Source organism: Hyaena hyaena, unplaced genomic scaffold (assembly GCF_003009895.1).
Source record: "Hyaena hyaena isolate Hyena2069 unplaced genomic scaffold, ASM300989v1 scaffold_310, whole genome shotgun sequence".
NCBI lineage: Eukaryota > Metazoa > Chordata > Mammalia > Carnivora > Hyaenidae > Hyaena > Hyaena hyaena.
Window position 1 is genome coordinate 878457 of NW_024080940.1, and position 16973 is coordinate 895429.

At 45.9% G+C, this 16973-nt stretch overlaps 2 protein-coding genes across 2 annotated transcripts in view; one reads left to right on the plus strand and one right to left on the minus strand.

The window, feature by feature from the left end:
- LOC120242461 (collagen alpha-1(I) chain-like) overlaps window positions 1-7704 on the minus strand; it is a 9015-nt gene extending 1311 nt beyond the window's left edge. The window contains exons 1-2 of the mRNA XM_039248244.1: window positions 7576-7704; window positions 121-1021 (exon numbers count right to left, since the gene is read on the minus strand). Of these exons, the coding sequence (XP_039104175.1) occupies window positions 121-1021; window positions 7576-7704 (1030 nt within the window). The remainder of the gene's footprint in view (window positions 1-120; window positions 1022-7575) is intronic.
- RAI14 (retinoic acid induced 14) overlaps window positions 372-16973 on the plus strand; it is a 139362-nt gene continuing 122760 nt past the window's right edge. Inside the window, exon 1 of the mRNA XM_039248246.1 lies at window positions 372-440. The gene's annotated coding sequence lies outside the window, so the exon portion shown is untranslated. The remainder of the gene's footprint in view (window positions 441-16973) is intronic.

Genomic DNA, 16973 nt, shown 5'->3' on the forward strand with positions numbered 1-16973 from the left:
TCCCTCCCCGCAGGTCCCGAACGGCCGGAACCTCCCCGCCTCCCCGCCCCGCAGGTCCCGAACCGCCGGACCCCCCCTCCCCGCCGCGCAGGTCCCGGCCGGAGCGCGGGGCCGGGTCACCTGACTCGCGGAATTTGGGGCCGCGCGGGGTGGAAGGGGAGGGGAGAGGCGAGCACCTCCCTTCTCGCTCCGGCTGGATCCAGGTCGGCGGGGGCCGGCGCCGGGCGGCCACGTGGTGGTGCTGCGGCTGCCCCCGCCCCGCCGGCCCAGCCCGGGAGCCGCGGCGCCCACTGACCCCCGCAGCGGGGGAGGAGGAGGGACCGCGGCGCAGGAAGCCGCGCAGGAAGCAAGCCCGGCGGCCGCGCTTTCCTGGGGAAGCGGCGGGCGGAGCGGCGCAGCCAGCGCGGGCCGGGAGCTGCCGCCGCCGCCGCCTGGATGGGGTGAGTGCGCCGCGCCGCGGGTCGGGAGGCTCTGCCCGGAGCGGGGAGCCGGCTCGCCGCCCGCCTTTGTGTCTGGGGCTCCGGCGAGGAACGGCGCGCCCGGTGGAGCGGCTGAGCGCGGGGGCAGTGAGGGTCCCGCCACGGCTCCCCGGCCCGCCGCCGGCGCCCACTGTCTGCAGAGGGAGGACGACCCGGCCAAGTTGGGAGCGGGCTTTGCTCCTGCCCGTCCCCCACCGCCCCTCGCGGGCCGGCGGCGAGGCGCGGGCGGGAATGAATGGCCAGCCCTGCAGGGCGTCCTGGGGGGCGGCGAGGCGGCGCCGGGTCCCACCTGCCTGGTGGCCCCGCGCCCCCCCACCCCCCCCAGGTCCTCGCTTCTGGGCTTGACCAGGCTCCACGCTGAACTTGGAGGAGCCGGGGGGAAGGTGCAAGCGGGAGATTCTGGAAGGCTCCGGCGACCGAGGGTCCGCTATTGTTCCTTTTCTGACTCGGGGAGCCCGTGGGCTGGCCCGGGGGTGCGGGCGAAGCTGCAGCGGGCCTGCTCGAGCCCGTCGCACCCCGTGTCCTTTTCCCCGCCACGGCTGCTAGGAGGGCCGGGAGGCGCGGTGCTGGAGTTCGGGCGAGGGGCGCCCGCCCGCCGTCCGTCCCCACCTCAGCCCAGGTGGGTGGGCACCCAACTCTAACCCGCCTTCCCTCCGCTGCGGCCGTGGACAGGTTTGTGTCCGCGCTTTAGTTCTGCCAGGTTTGGTGCTGCCTCCTGGTTCACGCTCTCCTTTGCGTGTGGATCTCTCACTCCGCGTTTGTGGAGGAGCGGGGCAGGATCCCGGGGGGGGGGGGGATGCGGGGGGGGTAGCAGACCGGACGGATGGAGCCCAGTGTGAAGTGGAGGAGTTACAAGTGGTCTCCCAGGGGCTGGCGCCTGGGCTGTACGTCCAGGCTTGCGCTTGTCCAGGGACCCCAGATCAGCGCACCTTTATTCCCAGTGGTCCAGGCATATCTGGGGCTCAAGGCCGCCCACCAAGACCAGCGGCTTCCCCCGTGGCCGCAGGCTCCCAGGTGACTCGGCTGCGTCTCCGGTTTCCTTCCGCGAGAGACTACTAAGCTGGCTGGGATGCGGACGTTACGAGTTCTTTCGAGAATGTGGTCTCAAGACTCTCAGGGCTGGGAGGGGGAGGACCTGGTCTGTCCATCAGTAGGACGCAGCAGATGCTCCTCTGAGAGACGACAGCCTCACCTTGTGGTTTGAACAAAGTTGGAGAAAGGCGAGTGCATCCTAGCGAGTCTGGCTTTTGAGTGCTCTGGCCCCCACCTGTTCACAGGTGTGGCTGGGAGTTTTCTTACTGATGGGTGCAATCTGATCATCTTTTCTTATGATGCCTACCCAGTGTCTTTTTTTTTTTTACCCTCCATTGGGCTTTTGTAAGATAGACTTTGTTGTGAGAAAATGTATCCAGTTCTTAGAATTTTCAGCCAGCGCTCGCGTAACTTGGATTGGGAGAGGTGGTCCCTTGCTGGGAGATCCCAGGTTCGTTCTTCTCCATTCATTGAGATGCTTCATTAATTAATTAATTCATTATTGTATCCTTTACACGCTTTAGACTTGTTCTATAACTCTTTGGGGGAGGTGGTTGTAACCCTATTGTGAAAAATCTTAATTACTCTGTGAAAAATAGAAAGAGTGGTTCTTGGACCACGGGGACCAAATAGGGGCATGACTGTGTCCCTGACATTGAAGCACCGTCTCCAGCCACCATTTCCCAAATTATCATTGAGGCAGGCACACTTAGTGTCACTCACATTTTAAAGGTGAAGAAACTGAGGTTTGGAGGTTAAGGAAACTTGGCTTGCAGTTAATGGACTATGATGGAGGAGCTTTGTCTCTCTTCCTTTTTCCCTTCAATATAAAAGTAAGTATGAAATATTTCACACATGGGGCACCTGGGTGGCTCAGTCGGTTAAGCGTCCGACTTCGGCTCAGGTCATAATCTCACGGTTTGTGGGTTTGAGCCCCGCGTCGGGCTCTGTGCTGACAGCCAGCTCAGAGCCTGGAGCCTGCTTCAGGTTCTGTCTCCCTCTCTCTCTCTGACCCTCCCCTGCTCACGCTGTCTCTCTCTCTCTCAGAAGTAAATAAAATATTAAAAATTAAAAAATATATTTCACACATAAGACAATGGACACTACTACTTATGTTTAAAAGTTGCTAACATTGCCATTATTCGTTTCATATCTCTGCCAGTAAAACTGCAACTGAAGTGTTTTATCCATTCTTCCTTCTCTTCCTCCATTCTCAGATGACCACTAAAGCTAAGTTAGTATACGTAGTTTCCAAACATGTTTTGGTACTTCTGTTTATTATATGTCCACAAGCAATACCAATGAGCCTGTGCATTTAATATTTTACATAAATGGCATAATTCTATATATGCACTTCCTGCATTTTTAAATTTGTCGTCATGTTTTGAGGTACATGTAGCTCTTATTTACTTTAGCTGCTACAGAGAATTTCAGAGTAGAAATAAATCGTAGTACACTCATTTCCTTGCAAAGAGAAAATTAGAATGTTTCCAGTTTTTTGCTATTACACTTTTGCGACTAAGGGCAGTTGATTTGTCCCCCCCCCCCTTTTTTTTTTTTTAAAGTAAAACAGTGCCATCCTGTTCTGTTCTGCACCTATCCCGTGAATTGCTGGGAGCTAGGGTCTAGGTAATGCTGCATTTAATATTTCATTCCTCAACAAAAATGTAGGGTATACATAGGGTCTCTCTTGTTTGTTGAATGGGAAAAAAAGTGAATTTGATCCATTTTCAGCTCTAAAATTAGGTGGATTATTCTGTTTTTATAATTTTTTAATTTTTTGAGGAGGAAAAGAGCCTCATAATTACAAGGTTGAAGCCTGAGACTGACTGTGGTGCTGAGTTTGGGATACTTGTTCCAAAGGCTTTTCTCAGGCGTTACTAGCAATGTAACCTTGGATTACCCACTCAGCCTTCTCTTCCTCCTTTCTTCAGACTTGGTAAGATTAAGTAGTTTTAGTAAGCATTTATGAAGGCATGTTCTTGCTCCAAGAGTTTATGAAAATGTGTTGACATTTTGCCCCAAATTGTAACCCCTTAATCTGGAAGCAATTTAAGGCATTTAAACACTTTGGCTTCCTCATTATCCCTTCAAATTGCCAGGCGCATTCCTGCCTCAGCCCTCATGTTCGCTGTCCCACTGTCTGGACCACTCTTCTAGATCCTCTCCGTGGCTGTGCCCCTCAGTACCCCAGGTCTTCACTTAGGTGTCTGTCACATCAGCTACCCGTCAGCTCCCAGCATGCCCTGCCCCTCTTCTCTGGTTTTTTCTCCATGGCACTTAACACCTTCTAGCTCCCCATGTATTTTGATATATATTAGTCTCATTAGTAGAATGTAAGCTCTACAAAGGCACAGATTTTGTGTCTTTTGTTCCCACTGTATCCTTGGTGCCTAGAGCAGTGTTGAAAACAGTAGGTACTCAGATGTTTGAATGGATGGATCTAATGCTCTTTGTGCATTTTTCTACTTAAAATTTCTTTTAGTACATTGTGGATATCCTTAATGGTGCTGGTGGTTCCACAGCTGTAACTGAGTCCCCAACGGTGTCCTAGGATAAAAAAAAAAAAAATCGGTCTTATAAATTACTCTATTGAAATATGTGTGCTTTATCCTACAAAGTATTTGTCTTCCTATTTTGTTTGTGGCAACATTTGCCTAAAACCTGAATTTGAAGAAAATATAAGTAATCTCTGGAAGCACACCCATCATTCCTTTTCTTGATAACCTAGCTTTCCAACATTTTAAATGTGGAAGACTGACGCTTCTATCCACATAGCATCTGTACAGACAGCCCAGCAATGGTCTTAATGCCAACTGCACTGAATTTCTAACAATAGAAAGTGCTTTTCTCTGAGTTGTTTGCAGAGGGTATATACTTATTGCCAACTATACATTCATGGTGAATTTTTGTTGGGGAGATGCTTTAATCTGAAGATCTGAAAGCAACCAAGTAGATAGTAAGGGACCTAGAAATACTTTAAGGATTTTATGATGTGACATTTTAAATTAATGTTACTAGAAATATTCACTGTTCAGTGTTGTGTGTTATTTAGCTAGAAACCAACTGAATTTTCTCTACCTTGCTTGATGAATATAGGAGTTAACAAAACAAAACTAAATATATCAAAGGCCTCTTGGGTATATTTTAAGTGGGTGATAGAGAAAAGGAGTCTAGGTTTTCTTTTCCTGTTAATTATATGGGTATATGATACTGATGGTATCCTTTATAAAAAATCACTAGCGTATGGAAGTATAACCACTGTGTCCTCTGTAATTAAATGGTATTAAAAGAAATCAGTTTATTATGGACCCAGACAGGGTTCACTTCAAGCTGAAAACTGTAAGCATACAATTATTTGATTATTCTCAAGATGCTACATGATTTAGAAATTTCTTCTTTTTGGGTTACTACCCATGAGCTGAAAAGTGTAGGTGGTTTAATGAGAGAGAAGGATTGTTAATCAACCATCAACTTCCCAACTCCACCCATCTGCAGTGAACAAAAAACTAGTCTTCAACATCAGACTCACGGATGGGTATCAGTAAATTTAGTCAGCATTTTAAGAAGTAGCTTTGTAGATGTAACCATGTATTTCAAAACAAATTCTTTTGTTTGAAGGAAGGAGTCTGCCACATTCTTCAATTTTATATTCCATGTATCTGGTGGCGTATCTGTCACATAGTAGGTGATTAACGTTTATTGAATTACACACAAGCACACACACAGGTGATAAAGCCTTTCGTGGATGTCATCGGATATTTAGCTCTCCTACTCTAGAATTTAATCAAAAGATGGGGAAGAGGAGTGGAGATAGCAAAATTCAGGTTGAGGTTCAGAAGATGCAGGTCTCTCTTCTCCCCTGTATTCAAGAAACATGTCCACCATTCAGAAAAGTCTGTGCATTGTGTTTTGACTGCTATTCCAGTGGGTTATGTGTGGCGGGTCACCTCCTCTAACCTTACCTGCTGTCTAGTTCAATTTCTTCTGTAGTGAATGGTGTTCACTGGATATACATTGTCTTGCTATGTAAATACCATGACCATTGGTCATCATAGAATCTGATTGTGACAAAAGTTGGTTATAGTCCAAGAAGTTTACTTGTACAGTAGGAGAAGCTATACTCTTTTTCTTTTCTCCTTAAATTGATACTTGCTGAACACCAAAGTTTATCATAAAGTAAACTGACATAAACAATTCATCCTCTACTGTATCAATTTCCCTCACAATCATTCTATTACTTTTTTATACTGCAACTCAACTTTTCTTATCCCTGTTAGGCATGGCGATTGGTAAGAACAAGATTGGTCTTCTCTTTGCTTTTTTCTTTGATTTCCAGAAGGGTTTGGTTAGGTTAATCCAGCATGTTTTTTTCTTCTTCTTCTTCTTTCTTTTTTTTTTTTTTTTAGATAATCCCTGCTTTTTTTTTTTTTTAAGTTTATTTATTTTGAGAGCACAGAGGAGCGGCAGGGAGAGAGGGAGAGGAAGAGAGAATCCCAAGCAGGCTCAGTGGGCATGTGGAGCCCTGTGATGCAGGGCTTGAACTTGGGGAACTGTGAGTCATGACCTGAGCCGAAATCAAGAGTGTGACACTTAACTGACTGAGACACCTAGGTGCCCCTTTTTCTTTTTAAAGTGCTAAGTGACTACAGAACAGCCACAGCAACATCTGTGAGACTCTGTTCACTGCATCTGTCCAGTTCTTTTTGTTGGCGGCAGTGATGGAAACTCAGACAGAAAAAGGAACTCTGGCAGAGTGCGCTGTGAGGAATATAAGGCCGAACAGCTTCCCTTTGCTCTAGGGCAGCACAGAGTGAAGTGTTTTCCACCAAGAGGAGTCCATTTTGCAAACCAGGAAAGGCCACTTAGCAGTGATTTCTAAGTGTTTTGAATCACAGATGGACATTTGCAAATCTGATGCCATTTTTTGCAGGGAGAGGTTTTGGACCATTTTTCCTAGGGAGAGGTTCACTTGTATACAGGGATGCTGTATGTTCATAATCTTTGTCAGTTTCAAGAGCACGGAACTCTCTGTGTTAAGTCCATTTTTGAACCTCTTTGGACTCCCCAGATTAAAAGCCCAAGATCTAGGGGCCTCTGGGTGGCTCAGTTGATTAAGCATTGGACTTTGGCTCAGGTCACGATCTTATGGTTGTGAGTTCGAGCCCCACATCGGGCTCTGTGCTGACCAGGCAGAGCCTCCTTGGGATTCTCTCGCTCTTCCTCTCTCTCTGCTCCTTCCCCACTTGTGCTTTCTCCTCCCTCTCTCAAAATAAATAAGTAAACTTAAAAGCCTGAGATCTATTGAAAGTACCTAGAAAACCATTATCGAATTTTTGCTGTTTACCTTTAACAGCTACCTCTTCAGGATCAAGAGTAGAATGACAAGGGTTTATTCTGTATCGTGTGCCACTGTCTCCAGACCTGATAACCTGTCATACGTGAATGAAAAGAATTCTACCTTCAGTTGGAAAACCAGTCACTGGTTGCTATGCCAACCAGTTGACCTACCATTGACCGTTTTTAGGAACTGTTTGCACTGGATGCAATAAAATGCTACTCAGAAGTAATGAGTGCATCAGTAGTCTGACCATACACAGAGCTTTGATGGATTCTAAGGAGGGTCTTGAGGGTCTCACCCCATGGACAGCCTGTTCCTTGGTTTAGTGCTGGGTCTGGATGGTCGTCTGCTTTCCAGTGGCAGCAGCTTCCCTCCTGTGGCAGTATGGAACCAAGATGTCCCTGGGCCCCACCTAACCATGCTCCCCAGCTCACAGGATAAGTCTTTGCTCAGTCCAGTGGAGGAAATGTTCCCAACACACTGTCTATTCTGCACATCTTGGCCTCCCAGCCTGGTGGCGCTGCCTCCAGGAAACCCGAGGAAGACAGGGAGCTAACCCTCAGCTAGTTGCCTGTGCTCCCAGAGTCTTCCTTCTGTGGAGGTAGCAGACAGTGGGAAGAGGTCCTGCCATTGTTAGCCACACGCAGGGAGCTTGTTCTGTCACTGTTCACCTTAGGTGACATCCTCAGTCCCTTTAGTCAAAAATTGGGCCAAAGGGCATACATATCTGCCTGTTTCAGGGCAAGTGCTGCAGGCTCTATAAGTCAGTTTAATTGTATTGAGGTCCTTCTGTGCACCAGGCACTGTGCTCCTAGGCTGTGGCTTATGGAGGTCCAGGCTGGTCTTCGTCATTGTCGCATCTCCTGTGAGCCATCCGTGTTGATGGAATCACTGAGTGTTAGAAGATCCGTACATGAAGGATGATAACCTGCTTTCATGGAGCTTACAGTTTTAACGAGGTTAACACATCTGCTGTCCACTATAGTACAAGGCAGATTGTGGTTGGAATAATGTAGTGGGAGAATTCCTTTTATAGCTGGATTGAGAACTGGGGAAATGAAATGACCCCTTAGAAAGTGGCAGATTAATAGGCAGAGCCAGATGAACTTCCATTCTGGCTGCTCATAGCACAGGGCTTCTAAATGTTGTACTTTTGTCTCTGCGCCATAGACCGTGACCTTGGGAGTCCTATGTGGAGCTAATTCCTTGATGTCCATGAAGTAATTAGACTTGGTATAGACTTGGACTAGCTGGGTTGGAGACCAGTAGGGAATCCCAGGAGGCAGATGCCATTGAGCAGGGACGTGAAGGTCAGAAGGCACCAGAACTCAGTCCCTTCACGCGCTGCTGAGTAAGAATCACATGAACAAATATTTGTCGAGGCATTTCAGTGAGTTAACTTCTGCGCCGAGTCTCTTAATTGGACAGGACTGCTCATGTAACTTGACCATCTCCTTGTATGAAAGTTGACACGTTGGTGATCATTTTTCAAAAATGAAAGAGCACTAACTTGCCCTGGATGATTACGACCTGCAGTTACTTAACTGCTTGGCATAGTCTCTTCCCAGCCACCCAGAGGATGTGGGAACTTGGGAGCCAAAGGCTCATGAACAGTGGGTTGCTTTTTCTTTCTTTAGAAGGCAGCCAAAATTAAAATGCAAGCTAGGACCCAGACATAAACATGTGCTGGGGCCCTAGGAAGAATCGAAAGGGCCCTGAGGTCCTGGATCAGCCTTGTCGGGAGATCCTCACGCAGGACTGGGTGGTGATGAGTAGCCTGCCATTCTCTCCAGTCGAATTGTATTTCGTGGCCACCCCATCCACATTTACCGTGGGGGCAAGTTGCTTCGAATGCTCTTGGAGCCTTCTTAGATCTTTGTTTTTGTAAACTTAGATTGAGGAGGGGCATGTGGAGAGGAGGTGAAGCTATATCCTTTCTCTCTTCTGATTAAAAAACGTTTCACATTTCTTTCCTATGAGCTTTTTGTAAATTGGGGGAAAACTATTTAAAATACAGGCAGAGAAACTATGACCAGTCCTGTATGCCATTCAGGATTTCCTAGGGGATCTTTTAAGAAAAACCTCCTTCCTTCCACTATCCTTATCTACACACCCATTCAACAATCTTGACCAAAACCTCTGTAATTAGATTCTTTCTATGTTATACCACTTCATACCATGTCTGGCATGCCCTTTGTTTCCTTTTTCTATCATTTTCCTCCAGAGCCTCCAAAAGCCTAAAAGAGTTTTCCTCAAAATGACTTCTATCCCTGCCTGTCTCGGGGCCAATCTGTTGACGGCTGCATTACTGTTAGTGTCTTGTTTGGTGACAAGTTTGCTTTCTTCCTCTTCTTTTTTATTTATTTATTTAAAAAGATTGTTTTTTAATGTTTTTTATTTATTTCTGAGAGAGACAGCATGAGCAGGGGAGGGTCAAGAGAGAGAAGGGGAGACACAGAATCTGAAACAGCCTCCAGGCTCTGAGCTAGCTGTCAGCACACAGCTCAACACGGGGCTTGAACCCACGAACTGTGAGATCATGACCTGAGCCAAAGTCAGACGCTTAACCGACTGAGCCACCCAGGCACCCCTCTTCCTCTTCTTTAAAGCAACCCCTGGTTATTTTAAGCTCATACCCCTTGGAACAAAGTGCATTTTATTCTCCTTACATGGCAAGCAGTTGTTTATATCCAAGGTGGCAAAGGAAAACAGAAAGAGTGGCTCACCCTATCCTGGTGACATCTGCCTCAGGCTCAGATGGCAGCCTGCCAGTGGTCAGGGTGCCTCTGGGTTGTGGCTTCCAGAACAAATACCACCTGTCCTCTCTGCCCCATTCCTGTCTGGTTGGGCGATGTGTTTTAGGGTTCTACTTTGATTATAATATTGGTGCTTTTAAGTCTAAAGCGTTGCGATATTTCATTTTATATAGCTTAGCAAGAGCTGTTATACAGGATATTAGAATAACTTCTTAAGGAGCAGAAACATTCTAATCATAGAGAAGCATCTACGTATCCAGAAGCTCTGCTTTTCCAAATTGTTGCCAAAACATGGAAACCTCCACCCAAATCTGTAGTTTCCCAGCTTGGCTGAGTATAAAAATAGCCACATCACTGGTCTGTAATCAGCTTTACATTTTCACTGTTACTGACTTAATTTCTTTAGCAAAGCTATATGGAAAAGAAATTTATGACTGCTGAGTTCCTTAAACTTACTTGTCACACATTCGCTCTGCAAATGAAAGGACAGAAGTAAAAATGCTACCCTCCCCTGGAATGAGGCAGGGGTGTGTGAGTGAGGGCGAACGGCCAGAAGCATGCCTTTTTCAAGTTGGTCCATTCAAGCTTCTTAGAAGGAGCTCTGGTTGTGCCAGCAGCAGATGTGAGAACTGTTTCATCTTTAAAGGCATCTAAGTTTTTTTGTTTTTTGTTTTTTTTTCAAGTAGTGAAAAGGTTGGTCTGTTGGCCAGACTGGTTTTTTTGGGGTTTTTTACTTTTTTTTTTTTTGGTAATTATTATTGCTAGTGCTGTATTTAATATGCAGCCCAGTGACCTGTTTTGGGCCTGGAAGCTGGGTTTAAATTCAACCTCCTTCCTTTATAAACTGTGCCTCTTTGGCAAAAATCAACTTTCTAGGTGGCCATTTCCTAATCTGGAACCTGGCAATGATGACAACAGCATCTAATTCCAAAGTGGTATAAGCATTAAACGAGAAAATACTCGCTTATAATTAGTCAAAAGACACTTTTTTTGAAAAGTAAAATAAAATCTTGCAAGGTAATCATTTAAGTAAATGACTGCTATTGTGGCTGTTACTCTAATTGCTAATGTTAATCCTGTTCCTTATTAACCTACCTTTAAGTTTTTGTTTTAATGTTTATTTTTGAGAGAGAGCATGAGCAGAGGAGGGGCAGAGAGAGGGAGGAGACACAGAATCTGAAGCAGGCTGCAGGCTCTGAGCTGTCAGCACAGGGCTTGAACCCACGAACAGGGAGATCATCACCTGAGCTGAAGTCAGACGCTTAACCAACTGAGCCACCCAGGCACCCATTTATCACCTACCTTTAAAGAAGTGCTGGTAGACTGGGCACTATGGTTCTAACTCCGTTGTAATCCATAGCCACAGAGAGGGGCTGCTGCTTCTCTGTGTCTCCTTTAAAAAAATTTTTTTAATGTTTTATTTCTGAGAGAGAGAGAGAGACAGAGACAGAATGAGCAGGGGAGGGTCAGAGAGAGGGAGACACAGAACCTGAAGCAGGCTCTAGGCTCCAAGCTGTCAGCACAGAGTCCGACGCAGGGCTCGAACCCACGAACCGTGAGATCATGACCTGAGCTGAAGTCGGACGCTTAACTGACTGAGCCACCCAGGCGCCCCTCTGCTTTGTGTCTTCTGTGTGTTCGCAATGATTTTCCTTGTATTTCCTCCTTCCTTTAGTCCTGCTATTGTCAAACCACCAGGTGATGTGGACAACGTGAAGATATGTTTCCGTCTGTAGTGACCAGTCTTATTCCAAATTTGCATCAGCAAGTGGCTCAGTCTCTCCAGACAACTTTTGCTGTTTCGGTCCTAATCCAGGCACGGAGCTGTAACATTGCGGTTTACGTAAAGCGGAGGCCATGGCAATTAGAATGAGCTGATGAGGAAGTTAAATTCCCTATGGAAAGCTTTGGAAAATTGTCCAGCTCTAGCTAGAGAAAAACTCATTTTCTGGACCGTGTGGAACAGAGTACTAGTTGAGTGTGCGTAGAGGTCCGGCAGTCTGGAGTGAAGTGACATGGTTGGATCATCTTTCCTCCTCCTGTGTGTGGCAGAGTGAATCTATTAAATTACAGCGTTCTTTATCCTTAACTTGGACTATTGACCAGACCTGAGATGTACACATTTATGATATTAAGTGGACCTTAAGCGTGCCATTTTCTGCTTAATTTTATGCCTGCCTTCGTAGTAATAAGGTGCAGCTATTGCTAAACGAATGTACTTATCACAGTCTTTTGAAGGGAACATCTTCAATCCTCACTACCTAACAAATATAAGCAAGCCACAAATACAAAGCCACGTAGGTCATTTTCATTTTTCTAATCACAAGGGAAGCAAATGAAATTAATTGTAATATATTTTATTTGACCTGGTGTGTCCAGAATATTATCAATATGCACTGAATATAAAACTTATTAATGATATAGTTGACATTTGTTGTTTTACAGTGTTTGAAATCTGTTGTGTGTTTGCCACTTACAGGGCACACCCGTGTGCACTAGTCCCATTTCACATGCTCAGTGATTACGTGTGTTGGACAGCAGTGATCTAACAATATGTCATCTTGTGGATCCTGTGACCCTAGGACACCTGATACCTGGAATGCCTTTAGTAACACATTTCAGCTTCTCTCTGTCTTTACCCAGTTATTGGGGATTTTGCCCTTAGCTTTCAGCATTTCTTTAGAGATAAATGAAAAACTGATTGCATGTGGTGTAATGGGTACTGTGTGTTGGGTGTACAAATCTGTATCCCTGTGCTTTTGTGCAAGTGCATTGATCTACGTGGACCTTTATTATTTTTTTTCCTTTGTAGTCAGGCCAGGGGATGAGCCAATTTCTGCATCCCCTATATACTTGGCCCATAGTTGGGATTCAGGGCTAAGTATAAATAAAACCACATAGGTTTCTTATTTTTCTCCTTAAATTGCAAGTTCTTGCCTCACCGTGATATTTATACCCCATAAACCCCCCTGGCATCACATATGAGGCATGGTGGTTTGTGGATGTGTGGGCCGTAGGGGGAAAATGTTTCATCTTTGTTACTGTTGAAGGAAGTATTCCCATCTTTCACATTAATGCTGTTTGCTTCTTATCCCTAAACACAGAAAGTGGTTGGCAATTGAGAGATAGAAGGGCCAGGGTTTCACAGCCAGTTAATAGGAGTTTGTCTTCACCAGGCAGCTGGTTCTAGGGCCCCCATTTGGCACAGGCACCGAGCAGGCTGGGGCTTCTAACGGGAGAAGATTGGAGAGGCTTTTCCATGCGCACTGCCAGGGCAGGGGTGTGGCAAATCCAGGCTCGCCTGGCCCCAGGGGTGTGGTGCCTTGATTGAGCCCCCGTGTTAGGCTTCTCTTCCAGGTGTCTTGTTCAGAATAAATTAGGGTGATCGGCAGCATGTTTGCATATCCTGTCTTCAGCGATATTCAGGGATTAAGTGCCTGGAGGATTATCCTTGCGCCTTGAGGCCTCCTGGTCCAGCTGAGCCCCAGTACCGCACCCCCTCCCCCCTACCCCCCTGGACAGCTTCCCCCTTGTCTCCTCCTTTCCCCTTGTTCCCGCCTAGCCTCAGAGTTTTCCTTATTCCTCCTCAGCCCCTGCTCTGTGAGCAGCTTCCTGGTCTCCCTCCCCAGTCCCCCTCAGCTCTGTGCAGCCAAGTCCCCCGTGGAGCAGAGGAGGTCAGGTGCACCTCACTGGCAGCATGGGGTCCCTCTTGGACCCAGCTGTTACAGTGGCTTTTCATTTCATGAGGGTTTTAAAATAGTCTAAAGCTATTCATTTCCAGTTAATTGTGATTCTTTTCATTGTTGGCTGATTCCTGTAGGAGAGTCAAAGAGTAGCACATGCTTTCAGAATGGAAATAGCCCTAAGACCACACTGGGCCTGCTGCAGAGGTCTTCTGGGGTGACTGCAATGTTAGAGGTGAATAGCACATGGAGTACATGGGGTGGGGGTGGGCCGGGCCCTCTGCCTGGGGCAGAACAGACCAAGGAGCAGCTGATAGCCAAAGGAATGAATGATAAAAATGTTCTTCCTTACCTGTGGGTTCAGCTGGGGACATTGTAGGTCATCTGTTGACTTCAGCCCAGTTTGACTCTGAAGAGTGTGTATGTCACTTCTGGAGGTCCATGAAGTGAATTTAGCTCCTGACTTCAGAGATGAGCTGATCAGACAGAAATGTTGGAGTTCTAGGTCCCCTTTTACTGTGGCATCTGAGATGAGAGCCTGAGTAAGGATCCAGTGTGAGGATTTGTCACTTAAATAGCGAGTGACAGACACCCAGCTTGGGCTACAGGGAGAGTGTCCCGGCTCCTGTGACCCCAAATCCTGTGCCCAAAGGTTATAGCCCCCACAGGCCCTCAGGCTCCCTGCACCCAGGGCCCTCCTTGGCTCCTTTTCTCAAACCAGCTCTCTGTACCGGGCTGGGGCAACTGCTGGGCTCCTGCTTTCCCATTTCTCCACCGGAAAGGAAGGCCTCTCTCCTTCTCTGTATCACCCCTTTTCATTCCCTTCCTTTTCTTCCCTCTTCTCTCCCTCCCCATTCTTTCCCCTACCCTTCTCCTAAAAGTCCCAGGGAGTATCTCACAGGAGCCTTGCTGAAGACACATTCCCATCTCTCAGGGAACACCTATGGTCAGAATACAGCCTGAGTGGAGGTGGAGGCCGCTCAGAGGGACAGCTTTTTTTTTTAAAGGAGGTGGGGTGTAGTTGTCAGAAGAAGGCAGGGCACTGCATGCAGCATGCAGAGTAACCCCATTATGTCAAAGGAAATGAGCCCTGCCTTCAAATGAGCAGGCACCCCCCCCCCCCACGCCGCCGCCACTTTTGGATCAGAGATGACGAACATGCTTTTTTGAATGCATGATGTTCAGGTGATGTCCAAACATGACCATTGGGGCAAGAGAAGTAATTGTGCTCTACATCTACCCGCTAGTCCTGCTCCTAGGCCATCAGAGTTCATGGAATCTGGATTATTAACTTATTTTTCTCTTGTTCTGAAAAGTATTTGCGACACTGGATATATGGGTAAAGAAATTGAGCAGTCTAAACAAAACCATTGTGATCACGCTAACGACATTCCCAACATTCCAGAATGTGGAGAATCCAGGTCTTCCCCATTTTGAAACTAAGTCAGAGAACTGATGAAATCTGTGGTAACCCAATGTTTGACAATTAAGTCTTTCTAGAGGAAAAACAAGAATTAAATATAACCATAAATGGAACCTACCCTCTCACTTCCTCGAAAGATATGTTTTACTACCTAACGTGGCAGATGGCCCTCTTCTTCACTTTTTGTATTCGATCTTTAAAAAGCTGGCTTCATTGAGCCATGAGTATATTTCATAAAATTTACCAATTTTAATGTACAGTTTTTTAATTTTTGGAAGCTTATAGTTGTACAGCCATTACCAGAATCCAGTTTTAAAACCTTCCCCTCACCCCAGAATGGTCCCTCACGCCCATTTGCCATCTCTGTTACTCCTTCTCGCCCTAGACAACCACTAATCCACTGCGTCTCTATAAATTTGCCTTTTTTAGACATGTCCTACAAATGGAATCTTACAATGTGTGGTCTTTTAGGTCTGACCATCACTTAGCACAATGGTTTTGAGTTTCATCCATGTTGCAACATGTACTTATATATTTTTTCTTTCTTAGTACTCAGTAGTCCATCATGTTTGGAATGCCACATTTTGTTTACCTAGCTGATGGCTATTTCAGTAGTTTCCACTTTTTTTGCAATTACGAATACGGCTATCAACATTTGTGTACAAATCTTCGTGTGGACATATGTTTTCATTTTTCTTGGCAAGATCCCGCAGGAGTGGAATTGCTGGGTTGTGTGGTAAGTTTATATTTAACTTTGTAAGAAACTGCTTTCCACAGTGGCTTTTTGCTTTCCACATTTTATATATTCACCAGTAATGTTTGACTATTGGACTTACGTATATATTTTAAAGTTGGTTTATTTTGAGAGAGAAAGAGAGCAGGGGAGAGGCAGAGAGAGAGGGAGAGGAAAAGAATCCCAAGCAGGCTCTGCATGGTCAGCACAGAGCCCACTGTGGGGCTTGATCTCCCCAACCGTGAGCCCATGACCTGATTTGAAATTAAGAGCCAGACACTTAACCGACTGAGCCACCCAGGCACCCCTGGACCTGTACTTTTAAACTCAGTTGGTTCTTTTTGGGTTGCAAGATGGGTGAAGCCAAAGGAGTAGACTGGGAGGAAGAAGTGTAAGTGCATGGTACACGTGCCTTGCCGTTTCGTGTTGATTATCAGCTCTGTGCAGGGCAGCTTTCCCCCCTCCCCCCCCTCTGGAAAGATGCACACAGCGACATGTTTAGCTGGTGCTCTTGACATCAACATCAAAGATCAAGAAAATACAGAATTGGAAAGGCATTTTAGGAACCTAAAAATAGTCTCAACATGAGGGATAATCACATGAGGTTTCTTAGTCTTAGGATGATTTTTGTATTCCAGAAGTAGTTTGTCTTGATTAAGCCCATGCTTTTTAAATTGGATGGATTTGGGGCATGAGGTAACCTTGGGGCTTTTCTTTGGTCGGCTTATTGGAGCATGTGAGTAGCAGAGTTGACAGACCAGATAGTAATGTTGCCAGAGTGCTGGCCAATTTTGTATGCCGGCCCCGACTGATTCATGGACCCGGATCGGTTCTGGTCGATGGCAGGTTTTATTTTTAAAGAAGAATGTTGTATTTGTTTCTCAAGAGAACTGTCATCTTCTGGATAAAGGCAAGTTGTGAATATATTGAGGGAGATTAATGTTCTCAAGAGAGTTTTACCACATTATTGTGATCCAATATCTGAAAGACATTTACAATTTAAAAAGAATGCGGTCATTTATCTTCTTGGAAAAAAAGGTGAAATATTAGAGTATTTTAGAAAGAATTCACTGCCAAAATGAAGCTATTGGGTATGTCTTTTCCCCCCTAAACTTTCTCTTCCTTATCATCTGAGTAATCTTTTAACAAGCCTGCACCTCAGTTAATAAAAAAGATGATCTATATGAAAGCACCTAGCCAGTTATTAATACCCAGTCAAATTTGCTTTGCTCATTTATTTATTTATTCATATGTATGTGGTTTGCTGAATAAGTCTCTCTAAGATGTAATCATAAAGCAGCTTTCTTTAATGTCCCACTCTTTAAATTTTATACATTAAAGTTAGTATGTCCTTCTGGATGAAATGTAGAGCTTCAATTTAAAAAATTCTTCAGTATAAGGACGTCTGGGTGGCTCAGTCGGTTAAGCATCCGACTCTTGATTTTGGCTCAAGTCACGATGACACATTTCTTGAGTCTGAGCCCTGCATTGGGCTCCATGCTGAGAGTGTGGACCCTGCTTGGGAA